The sequence below is a fragment of the Nyctereutes procyonoides genome, unplaced genomic scaffold (genome assembly GCF_905146905.1).
Source record: "Nyctereutes procyonoides isolate TBG_1078 unplaced genomic scaffold, NYPRO_anot_genome, whole genome shotgun sequence".
Classification (NCBI taxonomy): Eukaryota; Metazoa; Chordata; class Mammalia; order Carnivora; family Canidae; genus Nyctereutes; species Nyctereutes procyonoides.
In genome coordinates, this window is record NW_026575141.1 from 977365 (window position 1) to 990043 (window position 12679).

The 12679-nt window shown below is 43.2% G+C and overlaps 1 protein-coding gene and 1 pseudogene across 2 annotated transcripts in view; both read right to left on the reverse strand.

Annotated features, from left to right (window-relative positions):
- Positions 1-12679, reverse strand: part of EXOC4 (exocyst complex component 4) — a 746310-nt gene that overhangs the window by 106714 nt on the left and 626917 nt on the right. For both annotated transcript variants that reach the window (XM_055307533.1, XM_055307534.1), the window contains exon 14: positions 5048-5226. In XM_055307533.1, coding sequence (XP_055163508.1) covers positions 5048-5226 — 179 coding nt within the window. The remainder of the gene's footprint in view (positions 1-5047; positions 5227-12679) is intronic.
- On the reverse strand, positions 10332-12526 carry LOC129498269 (60S ribosomal protein L6-like; annotated as a pseudogene).

Here is a 12679-nt window from a genome sequence, read left to right on the forward strand (position 1 = left end):
GGTGGAAGCCACCCAAATATCCACTGATAGATGAATGGATTAAAAAAAAAGGTGGTATATACATACAATGCAATATTATTCAGCCATAAGAAAAGCAGGAAATTCTGTCACATGGGCCACACTACAACATGGATGAACCTTGAAGACATTACACTAAGTGAAATAAGCAAGTCACTAGTAGATAAATACTGTATGATTCCACAAATATAAGGGGGTATCTAAGGCCAAACTGATAGAAATAGGAAGTAGAATGTTACCCAGAGCTGGGAAGGAGGGGGAAATGGAGAATGGTTCAATGGATCTAGAGTTCCACTGTGCAAGATGAAAAAGTTCTAGAGATCTGCACAATAATATATTCAATACTGCTGCACTGTACACTTAAAAATGGTTAAGAAGGGGGCACCTGGGTGGCTCAGTTGGTTAAGCGTCCGACTCTCAGTTTTGGCTCAAGTCACGACCTCTCTTTCTTTCTCTCTCTCTCTCACTCTCTCTCTTTCAAATACATACATACATACATACTTAAAAATGGTTACAATGGCATATTTAATATTACGTGGTTTTTTTTTTACAATAAAAAAAGTGGATAAAAAATTGTAAAACTAACACTGTGATTCCCAAACCAATTCTAGGAACCAAAATTATGACATCTACTCACCCTGGAGGTTAAAGGGCTATTTTAACCCTCTGGTTTCTCAGACTGGAAAAGACTAGGGTATGACGTTTATTGCTTATCATCTGTGCACATGGGCTCAGCAAGAACTTCAGTCACGGGAACCACAAGCAGAGGCGGATAGCCTGGGTCAAAGGAACCTATAGAAGTGCCCCACTTTCACAAACAGCCAAGCTCACCATCCAAGAGAGTGTGCGTGGACCTGCTCTGGGCTCCAAATTCTGCCACATTTGGTTGCCCTTAATTCAGAGACTGAGACTGCCAGGCCAGAAGTCTTTACTATCTAGAGATGGGCAGGTAGGGGTTGTGGAAGTATTTTCAGATACATCTAGTATTTTATGGAGAAAATATTCAACAGTTAATTTCTGAAGAACAGGACAGAAGAAAGGGGGGTAGACTGAAGGAAGGCATTTTAGGAAAAAAAAAAAAAAAGAAAGAGAAAATGACCTCCCAGATAGTAAGGTTACTTAAAGAGCAGAATATGTAATTAAGGAAGTTTTAGAATCTCTAATCCTGGAGTGGTTTTTTGTTGTTGTTGTTTGTTTGTTTGTTTTTTTTACAGAATCCAAGACAGAGAGGAGGCCCTCTGAGGAAGCAATGTAGACAAAATAAGCCCTTGAGCCCCTCAGGTTCTCTGGAGTCTATTTTTAAAAGCCACACATCTCTAAAACAAAAGAATACAATATAAAGGAAAACCATTAATGTTCAAATTGAATGCACTCCAACGATTTTTATGTAGGTCACACTTGCTGAGAATTTTCTTAACCATAACAGTTAATCTCAGAGTCTTTGTTTAGGATCCTTACAAACAGCAGAGAGTACAAAGGACAGATGTTATCTGGAGTCTGTACTACAAGGCTGAAACTGTGATCAATGGGGGAAAAATATGTATAAACTTAGACCTGAATGCCCAATATGAAATATGATCCTGTTCGACTTCTCTGTGCTGAAAACACGTCAACATCAAGGGATTCTAGAAGAGGGAGCAGGAGACAGAGACTGAGTTGCAGGTGGGGAGAAAAGCAGAGTCAGAAAACAAGGCTTATACAAAGAGAATCAGAGAAACCCATGAGAGACTGTTGAGCTGGGTCAATCCACGACTTTTCTGGAACTGTTTCTGGAGCTCTTGGCAAAAATGCTCTTTTTGTCTGGGATCAAATAATCCCGGGGTTGCTGGTGGCCAACGATGTTGCCATATAGAAAGTGCATGCCTGAGATGGAAAGCAACAAAGAGAAACTACCAAGAGACAGAGGAAAGGAGAAAGAAGGGTGGGGTGGGGGGCAGAGAGAAAGAGAATGAGAGCGTGCAGGAGAGCATGCACAGGTGTGTGAGCATGTCTGTGACATGAGGCTGTCTTGTCAACCTGGATCCAGCCACACCTGAAGTCTTTGATTTACTAGTTTTATGAGTCAATGCATTATTTTTCCTTCAATTAGTCTGTTTCTTTCAATGTAAAGAATCCTAAGTAGAGTAAGTATAAGGAAGATAAGAGTGGTGGGGGATACCAGGAGAAGGAACCAAGGAATGTTCTAGGACAAAAGTAAGAGCGGTGCCTTTGACGTAGTCAGAACCTATCTGAGGTGAGAAGACCCTTTCAAGTGTGAAGAGACAGAGTGACATTTAAGTAAACACTAAAAGAGACAGAAAAATTATCTTTGAAGAAATGTCAGCTTTTACCTCTTGGACAAATGGACAACCACGTCCTGGCACTAAAATGCAGTACTCTCTTCTGTATGATGTGAGATGTTTCGGGTGGACAACAGTCCTGCTGTAATATCTGGAGAGATACTCTACTATGAAAATAATTTTCTGAAAAATTCTTCCACTCCATCAACATCAATAGCTTCTTCATTATACCAAAGCCTGGTATTCACCAAATAGTTAACAGAATATCGAGCCAGAAACCAACCTGAAATCTTCTTTTCTGGATTTCTTCCCATCGGGCTGAGTACCCACGACTGCTAGATAAAAGGCTGGCATTTTCTTCACGTTATCTAGCTTCTAGATTTGGAAACACTTTTGTTGAGGCAATCATTTGGTTCACTTTTCATAAAGAATAATAAAGACCTATCCCTTCTTCCCTTTCTAGAGTCACACTGAACATGGAGCAATCAAAGTAACCCATTATCAGAGAATTCCCTGCTTTGCTCAAATCATAAACATCAATGGGCATCTCTCCTGGGAATTCAAAGAACAGACGAGTGTGGGTGAGCCAGGCTTGTTGTTAGCAGAATAAACCAGGTTCGCTAAATGCTTTGTTTTAGCAAAGACAACATAAGTAGTGATTACAGCTCACTTGGGTTTTATAATGATCATCAAAATGCTGACAGTCACTTAAATCACTCACTGGGTGGAATAATCACCCTGAAAGGAACTGAGAGAGAGTACAGCTTGTATTATAAAATGGAAGTGAACACAGGCGACAAAGTATTAATGGGTGTGGTAGACGAGGTCTTTGTCAGAATAACAGATGATTAAAGACAAGAATTAGACATCAAGTGAACTGGGTACTCTCAGTGACATGAACACAACAGGTATATCGTGCAATTACAAAGTGGAGCATAACTTAGAGAACATCCTTCTCCTTTTGAAAACAGCCAATGCCAGGCTAGCTGTGTGAATCAACTCAGGGGCTTGCTGTGAAGTTATGGACTATTTTGCCTTGCAAAAACCCTCTTAAGATGGACAGAGTAGAAATCTAGAATGCTGAGCCACTGGAAATAAGGGATTGCTTATTAACACTGCTGGCCCACCAAACAAGAGGGCCTCTTCCAGACATCACTGGTAAACTGACTAAACTGACCCCTAGCAGCCCTACAATTGTCAAGGTCAAAGGAAACCGGGAAAGAAGTATGTGTTCCCTTTTCAGAACTGTTTGTTTGGCAATTAGCAAAAGGGAAATTAGCTCTGACTTTTATTTTTGGTGGAGCGGGGTGGGGCTGGGAGATAAACTGGATGGTTGAGCTTACCGCTTGTGACGGGTTGCCTGATGCAGGATAAGAAAGTCAAGGGCCTTTCAAGAATACCTCCTTTTGCAGATCTGCTCAGACCCAACCCTGTGCCCAAACTATCCCATCCTTACAGATGCCGAGAATACATATGTGTCATTGTAGCCACAGGTAAAAAGTAATGTTAAATAATAAGCACGAAAATAAAAGTATAAATTAAAAGTAGTATTTCAAGATTTCTAGAATCAGAGCATATAATCTCGCTCATGCTTCCTCCATTCTCCCCACCCACCACTGAGCTCCAGGATAGCTAAGCTATATCACCAACATGAGGCTCGTGAAGCAGTGGGCGTTCAAGGGACTCCGAGACTCCAGGAGCCCGTATTTCAGGGGACAATTTACCCCTGTGAGCTTCATCCACACCTCTTCCACCTTGAGGCTGGAAACCCTGCTTAACCATATCACGACTTTTCAGAAGACAATGACAATAAATAACTTACTCTGAGGTTCACGATCCAAACAATGCTGGCCTTTTCCTTCTAATTATGGCCTAACAGTTAACTCTAATATTAAGTTTAAAGCTGATTTTGATTCTTTCATGTTACTGCTGTTATTTTACCTTTTCCTGTTGTTTATTTATGCATTTGAATCTGTCAGCACCTTTATTCCTTCTTCCTATTGTTTTTTTTCTTTGCTTTTTTTTATCTTTTCTTCTATTTTAATGACCTAACACATACTTCTGAACTAATGCTTTGAAATGTGCCCTAAAATATTTATCTTATAGCTAGTGCATAAAGTGGCCATGCCCTAAGTTTTCAAATTATTTTTCTCAGAGTCATTGGTCCTCAATTGGAAAAAAGTTCCCTGGTTTTAATTCATATCCTAGCTCTTTCTTGCCTTGAATTCTGTAAGTCATCTTCAGCCATCCCTTTTCGGGAATCACTGTTTTTCTCATGGTCTCTATTTCCTGGATCCTTCGTTACTTCTATCATTCTCTTGTTAGACACTTTTCATTAGCTTTATAGTGGTTAAAATGTAAACATCAGCTGTGTGCTCAGCTCTGAGACTCAGTTTATACCCTTGAGAAGCTGTAAGGAGGACAAAGGTATCGCTCTCTGTTCTTGAGACACAGTGGTGTGTTCTCACATGATTTACTGTTTTGAAGGTTTAACATGAAGCTGTGTGAACGTGAACTTTCTTTGGCCTTCCACACCCTACACAGGGAAGCTGAGATTATTTCTTTTAGCAGAATCACAAAATATGAGAGGTGCTTCCCAAGAAGAATTCTTGCACAGATCTAGCACAGGATCTTCTGACAACCTGGATGTTTCCTCATATGGGACAGGTATATGCACCCGCCTTTCAAATGTGACTACTCAGTCTAGTTCCTCTGCTGTCCCCACAACTGCCGCCATAACAGATACTTACTCTGAGATGTAGAAAGATTGGAGAAGGCTGACTTTGTCCGACCTGCTAGCCACTCCAGGCTTTCGTGCATGTTGGCCAATGCTTTGAGGTCACTGACATCACGGAGGATGTCTTGTGGAGGGATTAATTTGTCACCCAGGTTCCCGATAAGAACTTCTGACTCCTTGCCGAAGGCTGCCCTGAGAAACAAATCAGAAACACATTTCACATTCAGCATGAAAAAGAGAGGGGTGGGCAAAACTTTTTTTTAGGCACTTCTAGCACAGTAGTTGTTATTTGTCAGTGTTTCATAGCATGCCATCTTTCCTAGGTTTAATGTTGTGAGAAAGCTATCATTTACTTGCTTAAAATCACTTCAGTAGGAGAAAGATTGTTCTTTTTTTTTTAAGATTTTATTTATTCATGAGCGAGAGATTGAGAGAGAGAGAGAGAGAGAGAGGCAGAGACAGAAGCAGGCTCCCTGTAGGGAGCCCGATGTCGGACTTGATCCTGGGACTCCAGGATCATGCCCTGGGCCGAAGGCAGGCGCTCAATTGCTGAGCCACCCAGGTGTCCCAGAAAAAGATTGTTCTTAGAAGAATGGAGTTGCCCTGATGCTCATACCTTCAATAGGAACCAGCACAGGCCTCACCTAGACAGTGATGGTCCCTGGGGATGGCTTTGGTGCTTGCTCTCCTGTGGCCTTTTTCTTGCCTCTTCTGCTATGGACGTTGACCAATACAGCATAGGCATTAAAAACATACATGATTTGAAGGTTATTATAATAAAACCACCAGGTTAATCAGCTAGGAAATGTTTTAAAATGTTCAAAAGCAAAGAAGGTCCAGCCTCTTTAAGAGAGATTAGAGTTGAGATGGATGACAGGCCTCATTCGCTCACTATTTACTGGTTGTAAAAGGGACCCAAAGCAAATAAACTCCAGGGGACCAAGGTATGTACTATTCGAAAAGAGAGACCAATTAAAAATCAGTGCTGGATCCTCTTACTGACTAGAAAAATACAGTCAGATGGTCTTCACACAAAGCCCAGCATGTTCATAATGTTTCTGGGAGGGGGAGACTGAAAAGTTGAGTCCTGTGAGGTCACAGAAGGAGGGAGTCAGAAGGGCCCTTGGAGACAATCCGGTGCTGCTGCCACCGCCCGGATGCAGGAGTGGAGGCTCGGATGGGAATTCACTGTGTCCACGTGACACACAAGTGGCAGAGCTGGGGCTCTAATTTCCCCAGCACCCGTTCTTTCATGAAGACAGAGGGCTGAAATGACATGACGGAGGATGCTAGGGAGAGAAATCCTGTCTTTTATGGAAAATTCCACGTAGGTGGGGAAGCAGAGCCGCCGCTGGTGAAGGTAGCAACAGGCACCTAGAGAGTTTTCTGTCAGTCCCAAGGCTTTCTAAAACCTCCAACACCTTAAGCAAGCCGAAGCAAAGGCTTTATTTAAGTAGAAGAAACCAAATTAAGTTTCAAGCCAGCCGGGATGAGAAATAGCTGACATGGAGCCAGAACGATGCTTAATTGACGCATCGGCAGGTAGTGCCCGGCGCTGTAGCAGACGCTCCACGTTCAGAGAAACAACTGCTGTGAATTAAAAGCTGGTTAAAGAATGTTTATGCTACCAGTAGTGACTCACCATTAGGCTTCTTACTTCAACAGAGGGTTATATATATATATTTTAAAGTAAAAGTCATAATTGACCGACTGAGTTGGATAAGCTGAGGTCACGGAGGCAATGGAAATCCAGGACGGGAACCAGGAGTGTGTACCCACTTTACTTAGGGGACTTGCAAAAGGTCTTGGGGTGGGACCCACGTGGTCTGCATCTCTAACTAGTTTCAGGCTACTGTCTGGGAAGCATGCTTTCTTTGAGTCCTAAGAGTTAGAGCACAGGCTTCAAAGTCACACAATCCTGGCACCGAATCCCGACTCTGCCGTCTACTGTGTGATGTTGGGTTCACTTCTCTGAGCATCGTTAGCTAGGGGTGATGGTGCTGACCTCAGATGAAGTCATGCAGAAATAGGAGGGGGACTTTATAGACCTTTACTGGGAAAATTTCAGTAATTCCAAAAGTAGAGAGAAGGGTACAACAATCCCCTGCGGGGGAGTCTTCTTTCATCTATCCTGATCCACTTCCCAACCCCCTTGGAGGATTTTGAAACAATCATTCTGGTGATGTGAAGTGCATGACCCAGTGCATGGAACTTGGTGAAGGCTAACAGGCTGTAGCTATTACTGTTCTACGGTCTGTTGAGATGGCTGGTTTATTTGCTGTCGACCCAGGGTAATGCTATGATGAATGAATTGAAATAGATGAGTCATCAGAAGTAAGTAAATTAGGGCTAGTTTTACAAATGGAACCTTGTAACATCACAGCAAATGTCACTGTGTCTGAGTCCACTCTTCCCAGAATCTTCAAGAGGTCAATCACTGTGATACAAACCACTAGTCACCTGGCCAGTATCCATTACCCCATTGCCTTCTTAGTCAGAGGATGCTGGGATTATTGAAAGCTGAAATCAGCGGCTTTTTTTTTTTTAAGATTTTTATTTAATTTCACAGAGAGGAGGGAGAGGAAGGGAAGAGGAGAGAGGGAGAGTGTGTGCTCACTCAAGAGCATGAGCATGAGGGGGAGGGAGGGGCAGAGGCAGGAAGGGAGCCCATCCCAGGACCCTGGGATCATGACCTGAGTGGAAGGCCAACGCTTCACAGACTGAGCCACCCAGGTGCCCCAGTTAGTGGGCTTCCAAGAAAGCTCCTTTAAGCAGTCTTAGCTGGCAGGGGCCTCTCTTGCCCTCCCCCTTTCTGGAATGCAGTCACAGAAGCTGCAGTAGTGCTTTCCAAACACCAAGTGACCTTGACCATGAAAATAATGCTGAGAATAATGGAGCCAGAGAGGAGGACATGGGTGCACTAGGCCACCATGGAGCTGCAGTGCAGCCCCAGACAGTGCACTTCTGGGCTTTGTGTTACAGGAGGGATGATGAAACTCTGTCTGTTTCACTGCTCCCAGCCCCTAAATGCAATTCCTAACTGACACGATTATCTAATTAACATAAATGATGTCACCCTCAGAAACTTTCTCTGCATTCAGACATCCCTAAAAATCAAGTTACTGGGAAACACAAACAATGTGTCCTCCTCCCTGATCTGAGCCCAGCAGACAGAGTGTCTCCTCTGTGGCTGTCACTCAGGCAAGTCGTAAATATTTAGTTTTCTTAATCTGTCCTTATCTATCAACTCTCCCAGCCCCTTAATTATCTTTGATAGATATAACACAAAAAAATGCCTCTGAGCTGGGTGGTTAAAAAGCAACAGGGGAGGCTAACGGCTTTGAAAAACAAGCTCGGAGGCATTTTTATGCATGTAGGTGTAACTCTGGGTGGGATGTGACAATCAAGACAAATGTATTTATGTAGGAGTCTAATCTGTTCGTGTGGGGATCTTTGGGCCTTGGGCATGTCTGCTGTGCGTTTCCAGCACTGGATGCCTATACCATTTCCCTTTGGCTCACTCAGATTCGCTTAACCTCCTCCGACGGGAGAGCAACAGACTGAGAAAAATACAAACCACCTCATGTTGAATACATAGCAGACATCTCATTTGACAGGAATCCATAATCACCGCCTAACAACGCACAGGAACCATGACATGGGGAATCGATGATTGACAGCTATAACCATTTCACACACACACAGAATCATTCCTTCGAGGATTTGTGTGTGTCAAAGAGTGTGGTGGATGGTTTTTATGTGGTACAGTCACCTTAAGGGGATGGCTTTTGCTGCTCAACTAGAGATCTTTTTCTAAACCCTTTAATTCCTTAAATAAATTATGGTATATCCATACTATGGAAAACTACGCAGTCATTAGAAATTATAGAGTAAAAACACTGGATATCGTAGAAAAATGTTTGCTAAATGGTTTATTGGTAGCTACGATCCCCAGCTGAGTAAAATAAGCTGTTCTCAAGCTGTACATACTGTGGATATTAAAAAAATTAAATGATTATATGTCTGTATGAACTAAAAAAGACTGGATAGCTATGTACCAAAATGTTAACTGTGTAGCTGGGTCATACTTTGTGCTTCCCTGTGTTCTGCATATTTTCTCTAAATAGCATGTGGACCCTCTAACTAAAAACAAAACTTGGAAACCCTACCACAAATGAGGGAACTTTTGAAGGGACACAATCAAGAATTTTAGCAGGGAGAGGCACCTGGGTGGCTCAGTGGTTGAACCTCTGGCCCAGGGAGTGATCCTGAAGTCCCGGGATCGAGTCCCGCATCAGGTTCCCTGCATGGAGCCTGCTTCTCCCTCTGCCTGTGTCTCTGCCTCTCTCTCTCTCTCTCTGTGTGTCTCATTAATAAATAAATAAAATCTTTAAAAAAAAAAACAAAAGAATTTTAGCAGGAAAAATGAGAGGACGTGGATATTACGGTGACATAGCCAAACTGGGAGGCAGAGAGTAGCTGGCTGGCCTGAGAGTTGGTTTGGACAGAGGATCCAGGCTTCCTCAAGAGGCGTCTGAGGGTCCACTATGGAGGGTCCTGCTGCCAGGACGACTGCTACCCAGCTTCTGGACCAATACTGTTTCCTCTTTTTAGATCTCAACTTCTACGAACTCTTCATCTTTTGCTGAGCCCACTAATGAAGGAAGACGTGACATGTGTTTGAGGGAAACAGCAGAACAATCACTGTCTTGAGAAGGTGGAGTAACAGAAATTCAGAAGTAACAGGCACTCGTTCATGGCCCACAGGGAACAGGAATCAGAGCTCAGAGCTTGTGCATTCTGGGGACAGAGGCCCCTGTGGAGGAGCCAGGCTCATCAGCAGTAGGCCGACATACTCACGTAGGTGCTATGAAGCTATAGTAGTGTCAAACCTGTGAAGCTTCATTTTAGCACACAATTATAATCTTTAAAGAGCTTGATCTGACAGGAATTCATTTAAGAGATTTTTGTCAAGAGTGTAAAACCTGTTTAATTTAATTTTACCCCACAATTATAATCTTTAAGGAGGTCTATCTGACAAGAATTCATTTAAGAGAATTTTACCAAAGATGCTGAAAATTGTCTCCATTTGGTCTTTAAATAGTTCTGTTAGTGGCTGAAATTTTAGAAAGGCCCCTCTACCCCCCAAAAAGAATTCTGCATTTTCAGCAGACTGAATGCACTGATGAAAGAAACATCATAGCTTGAAAATGATTGATCTGCAGATCTGGGCCTTATTTGGTCACATGACATGGACACTCACTGCTTGCTCTTCCTGCCAATTCCCCCAATTTTTTTTTTTTTAATGGATCAGTTGTTTAATTAGGTTCTTTGTAAGAAATTTAGAACACCAATTTGTGAGGGTAAACTCCATTTGTGAGAGAAAACACAGAGCGGAGGTAGCCCTGAAGCTGAGGAACAGCTTTGATTTTTGGCAGAATTTGCGAGTTCACAGCTTTCTGATCAACCTTGCGCTGCTCTGTAATCTCGTATTTCTCCTTCTCTGTGTCAAAAATCTCCCCTTCCCAGTGTCTGGGTTTACGCAGCTTCTTCTTGAAATAAGCATCAGTGAGATGTTTGGGGATTTTCACACTGCTTATATCAATTTTGGTGGAAGTGGCAATGACAAATTTCTGGTGTGTTCTACGCAGAGGAACTCGGTTGAGGGCCAGAGGTCCAGTCACAAGTAGCAAGCCACTGCTCAGTTGCTTCAGGAAAACTACCCTCTTGCCTCTGTGGCGCCCAGTGAGGATGATCAAAATGGTCCCAGGAGTGATGCTAGCTCACAACTTTCTCACATGCTGACTGAAAGGTTTTTTGCCATGGCTCAACAGCTTGCGAGGCACATCTTCAGTAGGATAATACTTTCCATCGTAGCTTCCTACTGCTGATCCCTGCTATGTAAGAATTGCCTACCTGCCCTGGGGGCAGAGCCTCTCCACTCTCTTTCGTCTCTGATCCAGGTCAAGTAGGGAAGAAGAGCAAGAATGGCTCACAGAGCCAAACAGACTCAGACATCTTATCCAGGCTGTAGCAGCCACTTGAAGGATGGAACTGCTTTCCCTGCCTGAAACATGCCTACTAGCCCCACTGTTAGACGTCCTCAAGGTCTTACTCATGCTCATGATATCCTACTCCACAATGTTTTTGGCCAAGAAACTTATTTTACCGCAAAAGAAGTATAAGGCAGGGCTGATGTTCCTGGAATCTCCTTCTTGTTGCATACCCAGTACCCCCCCCCCCCCCCGCCCCAAGGAGCTGGCCTGACAGAGGTCAAAGGGCAGGATTCAGCTAGGGGTCAAAAGGAACAAAAGCAGGAAAGGTCCCTCCTCTCGTGATTAGAAACACTTATGGAAGGACGCCTGGGTGGCTCAGTGGTTGAGCATCTACCTTTGGCTCAGGGCATGACCCTGGGATTCTGAGATTGAGTCCTACATAAGGGTTCCTGCAGGGAGCCTTCTTCTCCCTCTGCCTAGGTCTCTGCATCTCTCTCTGGGTCTCTCGTGAATAAATAAAATCTTTAAAAAAGAAAAGAAAAGGAAAGAAAGAAACACCGAGGTTCTCCTCTTGCCCTCTCCCCCAATTTTGGGCTGGTGGGTTTTCAGGTATTCAGGAAGGACTGTTTTCCAGAAGACAAAACCACGACTGCATTAAAACTGGTAGCAGAGACCGTCTTCTGGGCTTCTCACCACTGAACCAACAGCAGAGGGAGCTTACTGTGATGCCAGTGGGGAAGTGTGTAGCTTCTGCACCGCAATGGCAGGCAGGCCGACGTCAGATTCCCTGGGACCCATCTTCGTGTTTCCGTGTCCATAGTGAAATTAAGGAAACACCCAGGCCAACCTAATAAAGACAGGACTGCTAAGAAGTCAGCCCTTTCAGGAACAAAGGCTTATTAGTTCAAGACCTATGGGGGTGGGGGGGGGTGTGAGCTCTGATGAGCTGAGGTGTGGGCAGAGGGCAAGAGCACTGTGGGATGGGTAGGTACAGGAAGGAAGGAAGAAGTAGCACCTGCTGCCTGTGAGCGTATCTACTCATATACCAATCAATGGTTTCTTTTTGTTTTCCACTTTCCCTACTACTTTTTATCTGTAGTAAAATATATGTTAACATAAAACTGACCGTTTTAACCATTTTTAAATATACGGTTCCGTGACATTAAGTATATTCACGATATATGACCACCATCACTATCCCTTTCCAGAGCTTTTCCATCATCCCAAACAAAACTCTATGCCCATTAAACCAACTTTCCATTCTGTCTTTCCCCCTGCAAACTATTATTCTAGTTTGTGTTTAGGAATTTGCCTATTCTAGACATTTCAGTGAAGTGGAATCATACGATATGTGTCCTGCATCAGGCTCATTAGCATGTTTTCAAGGTTCACCCATGGTGTAATATCAGAGTCTCATTCCTTTTTTAAGGTGGAATGATATTTCAGTGTTATGTACATACCACATACTGTTTATCCATTAATTGGCTGATGGGCATTTAGGCTGTTTCTACCTTTCGGCTGTTGTCAATAATACTTCCACGCATGTAGGTAGGTGTACAAGTATCTACGTCTCTGTTTTCAATTCTTTTGGGTACAGAGAAGTGGAATTGCTGGGTAATATGGTAACTCTTGTGTTTAGCTTTCTAAAC